We start from the raw sequence: 16771 nt of genomic DNA on the forward strand, positions 1-16771 counted from the left end.
TCAGAGAAACCCTAAATAATTATTTTTCTCCCTCCAACGTCGATTGCAATATTAGTTCACATTTGCATGTATCTGTTGTTTTAATCCTCTTCGTCTGTGCTAATCTCGAAATGGATTATTAATGGAGAAGAGAGACGAGAAGGAGCGATTCATTTGCAGGACTTGCTCTGCTGTGTGAGGCTCCTAAAGCTAGCAGCCCCCAGTTCTCTCTCTCTCTCTCTCTCTCTCTCTCTCTCTCTCTCTCTCTCTCGACTTTTCCCTGCGTCCTGCGCTTCTGCACCCCGCTGATCCCACTATCCCGTCGTCCCCGACCTGGCCTTCGCACTGAAGGAGTGTTCGGGACAAATTGATATTCCGGCTTTCTCGGATCCCACTGCCTCTGCGTTGGTGGGAACTCTGATGGTCAAATGGGGAGGGGAGTGCCAGGGACGTGCCAAGCACGGGCGGAGGCGGGGTGGCAAGGGGGAGGGGGGCAACCTACCAGTCTCCCCACCCCTCGAGGGGACCCTTCCCGCGCCCCCATCCAGATTTCCACCTGGATGGGAACCTGAAAGATTGCTGTTTACCTCACGTGAAATACTGGCATGTCGGAACTCCCAATGCTAAGAGTTGGGGCTGCCTGCTGCCACTTGAATAATTACTGAGCCCAGAGTAATCAGATGATTAGGTGTTTTTAGTGGAAATACTTAAGGGTCTTTTTTTGTAAGTCAGATCCTAAGTAGCCTGACATTAATAGAGATAATACAGACAAGTGATTTGACAGCCGTTCGTTTGGCTCCTTTGACCTGAAGTTTTGCCTGTGAGTATGTGTGTCTGGGCGGTGAGTCGCCAGTGGCTACCTGGGCTCCGAAGTGGGGTCCTGCCAGGATCACTCCATGCAATGGGCTCCTACTTCCCCCGGAGTGGGAGAGGGGAGGCTGAAAAGCAAACTTCTAGAGAAAGCTGACTTCTATTTTTTTTAATGGGGGGGGGGGGAGAGAATGGGAAGAGGAAGAAAAAAGGATATTAATAATAGAGACAAACCTCAGAGGAGGGACTTGATAAGTCTATTATTATACATATGAAGCATAGGTATAATGTTGAAAGAAATGTAAAACAGAACATTGAGAATGTGTCTAACCCATGTTGGAAATCTTTAATAATTTTCTCTTTTTTATTATTAATTTTTAGACGGACGAGCTTGACTGCTCCCCTTCTATAGGTGATTTCTCTGTAATGGGGTGGGCAGAAGTTTAATTTATCCAGCTAGTCTCACTGTAATAAATATTCAAGTTAGGAAAAGAGGTGAGTCTGTAACCAACTGTGAGAATTGACTTTCTTGCAGCCTAAAGTAAGAATTGGCTGCAGTCATGCTGGTGGCTATCCCAGCCCCAACGCCCCCCCCCCAAAAAAAAATAAACATACAAAATACAGAGACTTGCACCTCTGGGAGTGTGGATGTGGCAACCCTTGTGGTGGCTTTTCCCTCCTCTGAGTGCAATTGCCAGCGACTCTTACATCCAAAGTCTTGCTTTAGGCACACATTCAAAGCACAGTTCAAAGCAGTTTATCTTAATGTAAGTAAAAGTCTAGTGTTGGATCGGGGTATTATTTGTTTCAGATTTCATCAGACTGAAAACAGGGGTCTGTGACATAGTAACAATATTCAAGCAGAAAAAAAAAATGGCATGAGGCTCTTCTTTAGCCCCCTTGACACCTCTACCTTTACCTTTGCTTGGAAGCCCTAAGGTTGTGGGACTGGAAGTGTATTTGTGCTCTGAGGTTTGCAAGCACTTTCACTCTTAAAAAAAAAGCCTCAGTTCTTTAAGAAATTGAGCCTGAACCATTGGAAGCTAAGAGATTTCTTCCTTTTCCGATAAATGCTTGTGCTCAGCATCCTCAGATTTGGCTGTCTTTATTTACTTCTATATTAGTTCCAATTATGTGCAGTGTAAACCAGCTTTTTGATTAACAAAACAGCAGAGCATTGGTTAAGAACACTTAAACTTCAAAAAAAAAAAAATTCCCCTGGGAAGTGGGCTCTGAATTGGTTAATAATGTGCAGTACTTGCTAAATTGCTGACTTCCAGATGTGGAAAATATCTTTCTTGTTTAGGACCTATGTAACCTGATTGGATTACGACAGAAGCGTCACATTGGAGGCTTTTGAGTGATTATTTAATTAACCATACAGTAGAAAGCTGTATTCTCCAGGAAATCCCTTCCATATTTACATAACCAATCCCTTCAGAGCAAAGGTGGAGTCTTTTCTTTTTAATTTTACTTTAATTGCAATATCAAAAAATACAGACTCCCAAACTTAGACCCCATGCTGTTTAATATCATGCTCTTCCTCCCCTGCTAAGTTCCTCTATGGCCTTCCTCCTTCTCCTCCTGCCTCACTACACACGCTATAGTAAGGTCTCCAGGAGATACAGAGGGACTCTGAGATCCGTCAACCCAGAGCTCTCTGGCAATTACTTAGAGACCCTCTTTTAAAAATGCCAAACCACTTTTTAGTTTGAGGATCCAATCCAGAAATTCATCACACACACACACACACACACACACACACACACACACACACCCTAAGATGCAGTTCACATGTATCTTTTTTTTTTTTTCCTGGCTCTGGCATCTAAAAGAAAAAAAAATTAAAATAAGAGAAAGGGCAAAGAATTTAGTTCCAGAAGCTGTGCTGAGAAATCCACACAACTTCATGTGCATCTCAAATCTGGTCACTAGAGATATCCACCTAAGAAGAGGCGATCTGGATTGAGGACCCGGGATCTTCCTCTTCAACTTTCACCCCTTAGAATACTCCAGTTCAGTGAATGGTGTGCACCGCTTTCCGCCCTGAACTCTGTAGGATTTAGTGATGAGGATAATGATGCCAAAGGCTTGACGGGGGTGGGGGGGGGGGGGGTGGGGGGGGGGTGGGGGGGCGTGGAGAAGGAGGGAGGGAGGGAAGGAGGGAGGGAGGGAGCGAGAGGGAGGGAGAGAGGAAGGGAGGGAGGTGGAATTTCATTTCTTCCACTAAAGCGTTTGCGGAGACTTCAAGGTATAATCTATCCCAGATCCTTTCCCAGAGAGAAACTTGGCGATCACGTTTTCACATGATGCTCACGCTCAGGGCGCTTCAATTATCCCTCCCCACAAAGATAGGTGGCGCGTGTTTCAGGGTCTCTCTCTCTCCTACAGAAAAGAAAAAGAAAAAAATGTCATTAGAAGAGGCGTAACACGTCAGTCCGTCCCCAGGTTTGTGTTTCCTGGAGTGGCTAAGAGAGATCAGTTCTAACCTGCTCCGCAGGAATAACGGTCCTGCCTCCCCACACTCTTGGCGAGGTTTTATACAGTTTGCTCCGGGAGCTGTTTCTTCGCTTCCACCTTTTTCTCCCCCACACTCCGCGGCTTCTTCATGCTTTTTCTTCTCACCATTTCTGGCCAAAACTACAAACAAGACTTCGCAGGTAGGTTTTTTTTTTCCTCTTTTCTCTCTTTTTATTCCCTTTTGGTATGATCACCCCTCACTCTCCTTTTATGATTTTCTCCTTGTAAGTGGGGATGTGAGTGTGAAGTGAGAAGGAGTGTTCTGTGGGTAAGAATTTCAGGTGGGTTTAGCTCTTTTTTGGCAAGCTTTTCCCATGAGTGACTTCTCCGATTTCTCTCCCACTCCTGCTCTCTCTGCTTCCTTTCCCCTTTCTCTCCTCCCCCAGATAATTTGCCCTGTACCTGTCCATTCAGGTAACCAAAGGTGCTTTTTTCTACCCACGCTAGGAAAAGTTTTATTGAGAACTATATGATTGGAATGAAAACTCTTCCAGGGGAGAGATTCTGTGCTATTTTTGCACCTACTTCCAATTCATTGGACTCAGCAATTAAAACTTAGCAAATACCTGTTAATAATTACAAAACTTGATTGATACAAACCTACCAAATTTGGGGACAAGTCTTTCTCTTAGAGATGGCAGTCCATCCTCCTCTCCCACCGGAGAAGGCTGTTGTCTAAGCAGAAAGTGTGTTTTCTGTCTGCTTAGTGAGTTTCATTTCTTTATTTCATTCTTTGTGTGTATATGTATGTGAAGTAACACCTCACTTCTGTGATGATAAATAAAGAAGTGAAAGTCCTCATGGAACTTGAGTCGTTTACCAAAGGGTGGGGGGGGGGGTCACTACAGCTGGGACAAAAAAACTGCTGTCAGGATATCAGGGTTTTAAATTAAGGATAACTTTTGAAATTGTATTCTAAATAGCATAATAATACAGATGGATTGAACAGGAAACACATACACACACTTATCCCATTCCATGCTTTGGCACTAAAAAATCGAGAGAGCAGGAGTTCCCAGGAACAGTAGTGAGCCTCGCTAGCATAAATGTGTTTTATCTCCCACCTACTCGTACATGTATTTTCTACATGCTCCCCCTATAATGATGAAGGCAAGATGACTAACTCCAGAGTTAGGAATAAGAGGCAAAGATAAAGTTTCCAGCACAAATGCCCAGTCTCTCCTTCTCTCTCTCTCACACACACACATGCTCATAAAACTAGCAGCTTACTTTATTAAACATGTATTTATATGCAATCGTGTGTAAGTCTCAGCAGGAATACAGGCAGGCCAGCTGTTTCATCCCAGACACTTGTGTGACCATTTCTGTATTTCAGGATTTTTTTTACCGCCCCCCCCCCCAAAAAAAATAACACAATTTCAAATCCAGAGGAGACCTAAGAAATGACAAAATGTGTCAAACTTACAAACTCTCCCACTCTGCCTGGGTTAAATTCAAGGTGCTTTCTAAATAATTCACTTCCTCTTCTCTCTGCTCCCCCCTCCCACCCCCCACCCCTCTCGGCAAACGTGTGGAAACTGATACTCACTTTCCAGGTTTTCCGCAAAGCTTCCAGCGCGGGAGACAATAGGTGCGGGCGTGGGGGACGGAGGGTGCCCGGCAGAGAAGGGGTTAATGGCCCTGTGTTACGGTTTGCATCTGTTACATCTTTTATAGCCCCCTGTTTAAACTAATCCTCGAGGCACCGCATCTTCCCAACCCCACGGAGTCTCGGGATTCTCCTCCTCTCCTGCCTGCCTCGGAGGTTCCCCTTTCTCCAAGTTTTGACAGTTTTCCGCTGGAGAGAAAAAAAAAAATGCAGCGCCTCTCTCGATTTTTAGGTACAAAAGTTTCGAAGCCAGAAAGGATACGATCATTTAAGTAGAGCTTAAAAGTATTGCCGTGGCGGTTGGACTTTCTCTTTCCTTTCTTGAGGGGGAGAAAAAAATTTTTTTTTTCTTCTGGAACTATTTTCAGGGAACCAGTGTGGGGGAGCATGTGTGTGAGTGAGGTGGGGGGAAAGACTGAAGTCAATATTGTCAAAGTGGCGGAGGTGGTGGTGGGGGGGAGGGTGGTGGTGGCGGCGGTGAGGGTGAAACAGTGTCCAAAGAGGCTTATAATTATATTTCTTACTCTGGCGTGAAACGGGAAATCTTAATTTGGGGGCGGGGGGTGGAGGGGAGAAGAGACAGTGCCTCGATCAACTCCGGGAGCGGAGGGGAGGGGTCGCGGGGCGAGTGGGCTTCCTATAATTACTATTCTCATTTGCCCGAGTGTGCTCCACCCGGGGGTGGTTTCGCGGTGTTTGTTTGTTTGTTTGTTTGTTTCCTCTGGGGAATGGGGTGGGGGGTGAGACCAGATACGAGTGGAAGACAGCGTCGCCTCGCCCCAAGTTCCCGAGGCTGGCGGCGGACTTTTCGGAGGCGAGGGTCCGCCTCGCCCTGAGTCAGGCAGCCTCACTGTACCGCCGTGTGCATTCCCTCATACGGTCAGGAGTTATGACTCATGTGGAAGATGTAATTCTTGTCTCTGATCCCCTCGCGGGTGCGACACACCAAACAGTAACAAACACAAAGCGCCTCGGGGCCCAGGCTGGGGCGGGGGGCGGGGAGGGGGCCGCCGAAGTTTCGCTTTGGCGCTGGGGGGGCGCGGATGGGTGCTCGCCGGGGCCCTGGCCCGGCTCCCCTGGGCGGCCCGCGCGCGTTTCAATGGGCGCGGGCGATGCCCACATTGTCGCTGTGTTTGGTTGCTAGATCGAGCCTGCGTGCTGCCGGAGCAGGGCGCCGAGTCCATGCGAACTGCCATCTGATCCGCTCTTATCAATGAAGCAGCCGATCATGGCGGATGGCCCCCGGTGCAAGAGGCGCAAACAAGCCAATCCCAGGAGGAAAAACGGTAAGAACCGGCCCGAACCAAACTTTTCCGGGCCACTCCGCGGCTCCGGACCCAGGGAGCAGGGGGGGGGAGAGGGAAAAGGAACCGAGGCGGCGGCGGCGGCGCCCGGGGCTCGCGAGCGAGCCTCCCTCCGCGGCCGGCGCCCGAGCCCTGCGCGCGGGGACGGACCGGGGGGAGTTGGGGAAGTGCCGGGCAAAGTGAGAAGCGGGCGCCGGCGGGCTCCGGCGCGGGGGTCCGCACGGGGCCCCGCGCCCCATCCCCGCCGCCCCTCGCGCCCCCGCCTCCGCCCTCCCTCCACCTCCGCCTCCCGCTCCGCTAGCTCCCGGCCCGCCGGGTCCACGGCCGGGCTGCGGAGCGTCGGGCTGGGGCAGGGCGGGGGCCCGGGCGCCGGGTGCTGCAGGATCCCGGGACGGGGGCGGGGGGTGGCTCGGGGACGGCGAGGGAAAGAGAGGGGGCCCGGGGCTGTGCCTCTCCGAGGCTCAAAGTTTCTTCCCGGAGTCGCCCGGTTGCCTCTCCTAAGCCAAGTAACGGTTCGCGGGCAGCGGGGCCCGGCTGGGCGCGCCCGGGCTCCGCGGTGGGAGGGACTCGGCCGCCCCGGGCGCGCGGGGTCCGGCGGGGTCCGGGCGGGCTTGGGGCGGGTGGCTGCTCTCCAGCGGGCGCTGGCCCCTCGCCGGGCGCAGGGAGACTTTTCGGGGCAGTTTCTGCGCGGTCAGGAGGAGCCCGCTACCCAGGCTGTGTCGGGAAGGAGGAAGAAGATGGGGGTGCGAGGGGGACACACAGATAGGAGGTGGGAGATGAAAGCGGTGACAGTCTAGTAGGTCCATCTTGGAGCGAGGCAGAGCAGGGGGAGGGAGAGAGCGCGAGAGAGTAGAAGAGAAAGAGAGAGAGAGCGAGGGACCCCCTAGGTATTACCCCCAAACAAAATCGTGGGAATAAAAGAGAAAAGTGATTGGCAAGAGCGCAGAAGGCGCCTGGGGGAGGGGAGAGAGCTGGGGACCAGAGACGGTGCCGGGGGAGCTGACGGAGGATCCCGAGTTGAACAGAAAAGCCAGCCCCCCAAAACAGACGCGCGAACCAGCGCCAGCTCCGCCTGGGAAATGAAACTTCTCGCTCCCCTCGCTCTCGGCCGGAGCAGCGGCGCGGGGCCGCGGTCACGCTCCGGAGCTGGACCCGGGGACGCGGCGCTGGCCCGGCCTCCGGCCTCCCGCAGCCCAGCCCTCGCCTGGCGGGGTCGCCGGGCCCACTTGGAGCAACTTTCCTCCGGAGACGACGACCGGGCGAGCCCCCCGGCCGGCCCTGAGCGGCGCGGCGTGGGGAGGGGGCGCAGCGTGGGGTGTTGGAGGGGAAAAACACAAAGACTCGAGAAATTTGATTAGAGACAAATGATGCTGCTCCCCGTCTCTCTCTCTGTTCCTCTGTCTCTGCCGGTCTCTGTCTCTCTCTAGGTTGTGTGTGTGTGTGTGTGTGTGTGTGTGTCTTTTGCTTGTTGTGGTGGAGGTGTCGAGCCATATGGGGGAGTGATAGAGGAATTTTAGTCAGAAACTGTTCGTTATGTTATCCTGCCTTTTCCCTTTGTGCTGCCTTTGATCTATTTGCTTGGCTTAGTATGACAAAAAAAACAAAAACAAAAAAAAAACAAGTATAATAATATATTCTGAGCTGCTCCCCCAACATCCAGTTCAGGCTGTCTCTCTCTCTAATTTCTTCTTCACTCTAGTGTCTGGCATTATTTAAGGTGGTCCTTGCACAGGAGCCCCTGCCCCATCACTGGGTAATTTAGTAGTCACTAAATTTACACCTAGTGTCCCCTCTCCGCTCCTGTGTTTCCTCTTCCTTTTATTAAATGTTGGTTATTGATTTCCTAAAATCAATGTCTGTTGTGGGGCGCCCCCCCCCCCCTTTACAAGTATCTAAAGCACGTTGCTGATCAACTGGATAACAAAAGCTTTATGTCAAGGAGGCTTTTTCCCCCTTGTGTTAAACAATCGTTTTTGTTTTTGTTTTTGTTTTTTTTTGAGAAAGAGAGAGAGAAAAAAAAGAGAATGAAATTTAAAGCAAGGTTCCCAGAAGTGTTGCTTTGCAGAATTGACTATTTAAAATGTTTGTTTCTTCTTGCCCCCCCCTCCCATCCCCTTCGGGATTTTGCCACCGTTGACCAGCCTGGCCCCAGGAGTGAGGTCAGGCCGGAGCCCAGGTCTGGGGAAATAGAGGGCTCCAGGCTTCCTGGGAACCGCTGGGAAGGGGGAGGGGGGGTTGGCGCTGGGAGAGGGAGGCCTGCTGTGGGGGCTGTACAGGTGGACAGAGCGCCAGGGAGGGGCTCTGCCTCAGCCGGGGACCCTGCACCCATTTCCCCTCCGCCCAGCCACCAACTTGGGAGAAGCCTCCACACTCTGAAATGGAAAGTTGAATTGCACATTTTAAGGCATTTCGCCCAGTCTCTGCACACTTCACAGCAAGCCTGTCCATCTCTGAGAGCTTCTAGAACTTTGACTAGTACCTGTCTCTTTTTCCAAGTAATCTGTGGGAAAACATTCTGTGAATTGGTGACTTGTATGTGTCTTGCTTTGGGTTTAATTTGGCCGGGCAACATCCTGGTTTTCAGAAGCAGGTAGAAGAGTTTTCTTCCCCATTTTTTTTTTTTTTCTCATCAAGCATGTATCCAATGCCTTTTCCTTTGGGAATTGCCAGGATTTATCTGAACTGAGTGGATTTTTCTTCTTCCCTGGATTCATGGAAAATATGTCACTTTTGAGCTTGTGTCTTTGCTGATAACACTAAATATGATGATGCTTATCAAAATCATATAGAAATTCCTGGAAAGAAATAATGGCAATACTAATCATAGAAGTAGAAGCTGCAAAGAAAAGAGAAAAAAGATGGTCATCCAGGGAACTAGAATTGCACTTTATATAATTTTAATGAAGTCAACAGTGTATATATAGACTAAGGCGACAAGGAGATAAAACGTGTAAAGCTGTGTGTGTGTGTGTGTGTGTGTGTGTGTGTGTGAATGGCTGGTCAAGAACGTGGGTTAGATAGAAGACGAGGCTGTATACGATTATTAAAAAGCAAAGGAGAAGGAGGCAGCTCAAGGAAAATAAATTTACCAAGAGAGAAATGAGAAAGTAAAAATCTAGCCTTTCATGTTCTCAAGCTAGAAAGATGCCTGGCAGAGACAGTGCCAGGGCCAAGTTAATCCATAGTGGACAGTCTCCTTTGGCCCACATAGAAAGGATGAAATCTCTTCCCAGAAAATAAGATGTGCAGGAGGGAAGGGGGAGAGGGGTGAGGGGGAAGGAGGCAAAAAGCAAGTTGCCGCACACAGGAATGTGTGTCGGTTTCAAGAAGTTCAGTCAGATGATCTCCAGTCGCCTGACTCACTTTGTAACACTTTCACTGAAGCTGGAGAGGAGGGGAGCCCCCACCAACCCACCCCCTTCAATTCCCCTGACTATACCCCACTATCTCCGCACAGCCTTGGAGTCAGAAGTGAGCACTGGGGATGCCGGCTGCTGCCGCCCCTGGCACAGCCCCGGTGGTAACTTGCAAAGTTTGTTGCTTTAGCCCCTGATGCAGGCAGCGGCTCCTGGGCATGCCCGGCCTCCCTCTTGCCTCCCGCGGAGTCTGGGAAGACCGGCCTGCCTCCCCAACCCACCACCTTCCAGCATCAGCCTCCGAAAAATTGCACAGACACATGCACGTTGTAACAAAAATCAAATCAAGAAACTGTTTCAGAAAAGGGAATGAAGTTGCCTTTTACATGAAAACTGAATTCGGAGTGGAGGGAGCAAGGAAATGGAAGGAAGAAAGGAAAGTTAAATTGGATTGTTCTGCAAAGTTTCAGCTAAAGGTTTTGGGGAAATCTTTGGGGCCTGGGGGAGATTTTTACAAATGCCTTTGGTCTCTGACATTCAGTGGTAGAGAGAGGGGCTGAAGCTGGATGCTTTCAGGACTGTGGATCCTAGAGGAGGAACAATCAGAGGAGCAGAAATGACCCTCCTTGTTTAAGATAAGTCCTCGCTTGCTACCACTTCCTTAAAGGGAGTGGAGGGTGCTGGTGGTGATGCTTAGAAGCAATAGGGGACACACAAGTTGCTCCTGGTTCAGAGATGCTGAAATGACCAGAGAAATTCAGGCAGGCCCTCCTTCTGGAGGTGGCTCCTCTCTGAGAGGTGAAGTTGGGATGGGGCGGCCACCGTGAGAGTCCCTCAGTGCAGGGCGTTACCTGCGCATCAGTCAGTTCAGACTTGGTTATCTTTGCAAGTGTGAAAGCCGTTTGCCACTGCTTTCTTCCTAAAGTTGATGAGCTTATTAGGAAGCCTGTGTTGCTGGCACGCACAGCGCTCAGAGGCAGCATGGATGGCAAGTACCACACAGTGCTCAGGGCTCGCCAGAGATATCCATCTCCATCCTTTCCTCTCTGTGGAGATCCTCTGCAAGTTGTGTCATGCCGCACACACCCAACACTGAGGGCTGTGTATCCAGACCGATCTATCTGTTCTCTTTTGGTTTGGGAAAACCAAGTCCATTGGGGTAGAAACCTTGCCTTCCTTCACAGCAGAGCCACTAGTCTGCTGGTGCCCATGGCCTGCCGCGCCTCTAGGAGTAAGGGTCAGCTAAGGATTTTAAACTTTACATTGTTTCTCTGTTGCCAAATAAAAATAAAGTCACGTCTTTAAGCGGTTCTTTTCCAAATACGAGTAGAGCCAAGATTGCAAAGTTCCCCCACTAAGCTGCTATGTCATATGTTGCAGATGCTTCCTTCCTTGCCTGCTTAATGTGCTCAAAGTAAAGAAAATTCCAAGAGGTTATCAAAGACCCTCATTCTGCATTAAGAATATTTCCTGGGAAAAATGTGTGTGCCCTGAAGGTAGGAAGGGAGGGTGTTGCTAGCCCTGTAGCAGAGCGGCGTTTATTCCAAGATGGGGGTGGGGGGTGGGGGGGAGTCCTTTCCTCACAACAGTTTTTGTCATCTGCATTCTTCCAGGGATTTTAAGGTGCATTTTCTTCTGTGTGAAAGGGAACGCTTTGTCCTTTTCCTTTCCAGCATCGTGGCTTCCCAAGGTAGACACTATTTTGTGCCTGTCACAGGGAGAGGGAGTGCAGGTTTGCAATGCTCACAGACAATTGATTGTCTGCCCTAATGTGTTTCATTTACATGTTTATAACGTCAATGGTGCTGGGGTGTCCACTGTACCATTCATTCCCGCATTCCCACAAGGGGGCAATTGTCTGAATGGCCAAGTCAGACACCTTTTTGATTGCTCTTTGGTTGTCTTTTTAGAGCAAAGAGATAAAGGAGGAAAATCTGTGGTGCAGAAACACTAGTTGAAAATACACAGAATTAAATGTCACCACAAAAGCAGATGTTAACATAAGCCCAAATATGCTTTTTAGCCAAGATGTGAAGGTTGAAAAAAAAAATAATTCAGAGCAGAGGGAAGGATGATTTAAAACCAATAAATATAGACCTGCTCCCTCCTCCCTATTTCTTTTCTTTCTTTAGCAATCAGAAGATGAAATGTGATTTTCCTTTTCATTTTTAAGCCTTGAAACATCTAGGCACCTCCTCATTATTTGTGTGTTTGCTGTGATTTGTGAATTTGGTATATATTTACATAGCTCTGTTTATGCCAATAGCATCAGCTTACCACTTGGAAAATCTATTGAATGACTATTTGGGCTGTGGGGAGTGTAAACTTTTAAAAAGTAAGAGCCAAGTATTTCTTCATCGAGCATTTTTTTAAGGAAAGCAGTAATAATCAGTAGACTCTATGGAAGTCTTTGCCTTAATAGCTATGTGCCAAATACTTTTATCTTGGGTGACAGTTGTGTCACAGTGAAAGCTCTCAGGAAAAGTGTAACTAGTAGTTACAAAGTAAATAAAGAATTTTGTTTTCAGGTGCTGGGTACAGTTTTTATACTGTGTGTGTGTGTTGTTTGTATTTCCTCTGAGGGAGGTGAGAAGAAAAGCCCCCCATGCCTGGGTTTTTTTGGCTTTTCTCTTCAATCAGTTCTCCGTTCCATATTATGCATGTATATAGTACACATGAATACACCTGCTTTGGAAAAAAAAAAAAGATTTCACAGTTCAGATGGTGCCTCGCTGGTTCATTTAGGAAATACAGTTATTAGAAGTTGGTCTGATTTCACGTGTGGTCCACAAAGAGAGAAAATACTAACTCCCATGTCATCTGGTGGGAGGTAAACAGGGGGCAGTCAAACTTTTATAATTTCGTAGTAAATTAGGGAGGAAACATCGCCAGTGTGTGAAAAGATTTCTGCCTCTCCGGGAAGACACACACGGTAGCTGCACCGTTAGCTGAACCCCTGACACGGCGGTCTTTTGAATGCCTTAGGTATGATTTCACTTTCGCTCACATCAATGCTGACCTGAATGCCTTTCATATCTGATCCGCTGTGTCTCTCCCAGTAAACATCCCCTGAGGGGAGAACAAAGAAAGGAGCTCTTCTTCTTCTTAATCACAATTCAGCCCTTTCACCGCCGGCAGGCTCCATTTGCATTCTGCCACGGAAAGCCAAGATGAAAAGAAAGAGAGAGAGAGAGAGAGAGAGAGAGAGAGAGAGAGACAGAGAGAGAGAGAGAGAGAGAGGAGGAAGAGAGGCAGAGGGTAGTGGCTGAGTAAAATAACTTAGGTGTTTGTGGCTGTTTGTTGGGCTTTCCCTAGTTACCAGCCTTATATAGTTGATGCTCAACCAGGCCCTGTCCCTCCTGACAGGCATATAGTGTTACAAGATGGCATGTCTGTACTATTCATGGCCACCAGCTCAACACTTGAGGTAAAAAGTGTCAGGGAGGGATCGGATTCTCCCCCAGAAGCCTGTTAGACTGGGCATAGGTGTGTGGGCTTCCCACTCTTGAGTGCTGCCTACTATTTGGCTTCACTCTGATTGTTTACCATCAGACAGGGGAGGTGGGGGCAGGCAGGAGGTTGGGGGCAGGCGGGAGGGTGGGGGCAGGCTGGAGGCTGCTCAGGAGAAGGGAGAAAGTCTCCAGGGCCCTGGTCTGCTTTCAGGGGTGGGTGTCTGGCCCAGAGGGAAAGGGAGAGGTGCCTGAACACACTGATACATCTTCAGGAAAACTGGAAAAGACTTTCCCATTTTTCCCCCTCACTTTTTATGATAATTCATATTTTCAAATGAAAGGGGAAAAAAGCCAAGAAAGAAACTCTCAAATGAGCCAAAAAGGAAAAAAAAAATTCTCTGAAAAGAATTTTAGGGGGAAAAGTTGTTCTATTTTAAAAAGCTTTGAGGGCTGTAAAGTGCCACGTTTTTCACACCTTCTCCATACTTTTTTTTCAGATTTTTTTAGTATGTTTAACATTTGTGAGATGACAGCCTTTTTGTATCTCAAACTGGATGCTGCAAGATTGGTAGGGAGGGGCTGGTGGTATTCACGTTTTCCTGAGAGAGAAAGTTTATGCCTAAAGGGCTCCCTTCTTGCTGGGAACTGTTTAAACCCTCGTAGGCCGACCTGTCAGGTTCTACCGTGCGATGTGCCTCCATTTCCAACATGCAAAAGTAACATGCAGCTAATGGTATTGGAATGAGACCGCAGCACGAGCAGAAACCTCTCGTGACAACTTTTCAGCTACATTATCTTGCTCCTAAACTATCTTGTCTTTTTCTTTTCCTCTTTCTGAAACCACTTTTAAGATACCAACAGTTTTTCTGCAACAATTAGATTAAGCATGCAACACACACACACACACACACACACACACACACCACACACACACACACACACACACACACCACACCACACACACACACACACACACACACACGCCTTTGGAAGGACAATCGCTTCACATAGCAGAGTGAAGAATTGGAAACCTGGCTTTTTGGATAACCATGGTGGCAGATTGCACTTGCAAGCGCAAGAACTAGTGGAGATATTAGAAGTTGTATAGAGCATGTGACACAGATTCCTGATTTTTTTCCCCACCCAGAAGATTTACAGAATTTACAAAAAGAGATTATCCCTACACCTTCCACCCCTCCTACCCACCCCCATGACCCAAGCAATGAAGGATTTAGGCAGATTTACTTCAGTAAACACCTTTGGACACTTGGGGGGAAAGGGGGAGTCTGTTTGCAAAAGGAGGCTTTTGTTAAGTGAGGTACCGGGATAATGCTTTACCAAGCAGCTGTGATATTAACCTACCCAGCAATGAGGGAGCGCTCTTTAACTCTTTGCATGCCTGGCCCTTCACGCTCAGCAGATAAAATCCCAGCTCTCTGAAGACACTTAGAATTCTGGCTCTTCCCGTTTATTATTCAGACAAGTCCTGCAGACGTGAAAACTGTTCAAGCTTTTAAAACAATGTGGTTTAATTAGATGAGGTGGACTTCCATTGCTCATAAGGCCTCCAAATGGTGGTTTATAATTGGCAAGGAGAAAAAAAAAGAAAAGAAAAAAATCAGGCAGCACATTAAAAATTCCAGGAAATATCTTTAGAAAAGCTATTTTCATTTCCAGCTTTTAAAATATTAGACTAGGGTAGCTAGAGGGAATGAAGCAGCTGGGCGTCTCCTGCCTCTAAAGGACACCAGAAGTTTGTGATGCAGAAGCTGCAAGAGGCTAATTCGGAGGGTGGCATTCTCGCAGCCCTCACCCCTTTTTTGGGGGGGGGGGGGTGTTGCCTAGCTTCCGGAACTTGGGAAGTCATGTGAGCCTCGGAATCAGGGCCTCAGGCCGGCTCTGACCAACCTGAGCCTCTGCAAAGCCAGCAGAGAGGCGTTTGTAAGAGGAAGGAGTTAATCGCTCTTTTTTTTTGCTGGGCACCAGAATAACTTTACAGGTGCTGCATTCGGGCTCAAATAAGATTGCCTTATTTAGTTCAGAAAGGGAGCGTAGGTGTCAACATTGGAGCAGCCACCAACGTGTGAGAAAGTAAAGGGTATGAGACATGACAGAATTAAAGGTGTTTGCTATGTTGTTACACCGTGTGTCAGGCTGCAAGCTCCCTTTGTCACAGCCTCCTGGTGATTTGACAGCGCAAATCTACTTCCCTCCTAGGTGAGACAGCATTTTCTAACTGGAGTTATAAATACGGTACATCCCTCGCGCGCACCCTGCCTCCCAGATCCGGGAGTCCTATCTCAAAGCATCTCGCCCTGAGACACAATGAACAACGATGTGTACAGGGGGCTGTGCGTGCGGGGGCCCGGGCACCGCCAGCATCACAGTAGCTGGCATTGACTGTTGTTTGGCAAGAAGTTACTCTGCCAAATCATCCAATAATTAAGTTTTATGTTATTTGTATGAACGACCAAGCATGCAGTATCCCTTTTCAAATCAAAGGGAGGCTTAACATTACTTTTTGAACACTTTCAGACCATGGTCAGGTCACAGTTTGGGGGCTGAATTAAAATGATCTCATTCATGATCTAATTGAGGTTGGCAAAACCTTAGCAGTAGCAGGAGTACATAAATATAAATCAAAAGACCAAAATTTAGCAAATCATATCATTTGCTAGAAATCTGCTCATGAATTATTCTCCCATTGCCAACCCAGAAGTTAAACTTTGTCTCCCCTCAGCAACAGTAACTGCGTATATTTTTTCAGGCTCCTGACAGGAGAGTTAGAGATGCTGAGAAGAGGAAAGAGAAGGGAGGTGATCAGTTTCTCATCAGATATTGTGTGTTTGCGACTCAAGAAAGTACGATAGCTAATCAAGCCGCGTGCGTTACAGTGGGTGCTGCAGTCTTGGTTAGAAATTAATATCAGCTTCTGAAAACCAGATTTGGAAAGAGCAAGCAGCTGGGATACGTAAGGGGTGGAAGGGGCGCAAACATTTCGAGAAGGATCTGATTGAACTTTGCTTTCATTTTTCAGTTGAATGTAATCATCATAATGATTCATGCATTTTTGTAACAAATTTAGTTCAATGACTGAGCTGAGGGGATATTTGGAGGAGTCGTTAGAATTAAAAGACAACACGGAAATGTTGGTGTACATATTTAGGTTACCTTTGTTTCCTTTTTTAAAAGAAATATTACTATGAAATTAAGACTCTGGATCCCGTAATCTACGAGAATAAATGTTATGTTCTATGGTACGCAATCCATTTTTAGTTCTTCATTTTTCTTGATTGCTGTATGATATCTCAACTTAGACCCACACACACTTCACTTTAAACCGAAGGAGACCTAATTCTGAACTTGAATATTGTGAAGTTAAAAAATTTTAAATCCCACTTAAATGAAGGTATTCTTTCAAGCAAACAATTAGTGCAGAACTAGTCAGTTTAGCTAACTTTATTTGTCACAAGAGCAAAATATATGAAGGTGTATTTTTTAATTACCATGGAATCATTTTAAAATAAACCCAGGTAATAGAGGTAAACATTTTAAAATAATCCCAGGCAATTTACCTGCATTATTTTGGGACCAGGTAAATTGTCCTTAATGATTCCCCATGACAAAAGGTGTAAACGTGCCCTACATAAAAATGTGTAATATGTTTTTATACATGGCTGATATGACAATATAGTGATTTTTGTTATTTATATGGTTTCATATTTCTTTTTATAATCAACT

General features: G+C 47.5%; 1 protein-coding gene and 1 long non-coding RNA gene across 5 annotated transcripts in view; one reads left to right on the top strand and one right to left on the bottom strand.

Moving 5' to 3' along the window:
* Window positions 1–2973: 2973 nt before the first annotated feature.
* LOC139015338 (uncharacterized) lies at window positions 2974–5308 on the bottom strand. The gene is made up of 3 exons (XR_011472433.1): window positions 4859–5308; window positions 3279–3429; window positions 2974–3174 (listed from the first exon to the last, which is right to left on the bottom strand). It is a non-coding gene; the product is annotated as an uncharacterized lncRNA (long non-coding RNA).
* Window positions 3374–16771, top strand: part of ZEB2 (zinc finger E-box binding homeobox 2) — a 134166-nt gene continuing 120768 nt past the window's right edge. For 3 of the 4 annotated variants that reach the window (XM_070423055.1, XM_070423057.1, XM_070423058.1), the window contains exons 1-2: window positions 3374–3449; window positions 6063–6204. In XM_070423055.1, coding sequence (XP_070279156.1) covers window positions 6132–6204 — 73 coding nt within the window. In that variant the 5' untranslated portion in view covers window positions 3374–3449; window positions 6063–6131. Of the gene's footprint in view, window positions 3450–4823; window positions 5151–6062; window positions 6205–16771 lie in introns of those variants that run through there. The other variant, XM_070423056.1, reaches the window with a different exon arrangement.

Source organism: Myotis yumanensis, unplaced genomic scaffold (genome assembly GCF_028538775.1).
Source record: "Myotis yumanensis isolate MYYU_CA2020_CCGP unplaced genomic scaffold, mMyoYum1.0.hap1 SCAF_8, whole genome shotgun sequence".
Taxonomy (NCBI): Eukaryota; Metazoa; Chordata; class Mammalia; order Chiroptera; family Vespertilionidae; genus Myotis; species Myotis yumanensis.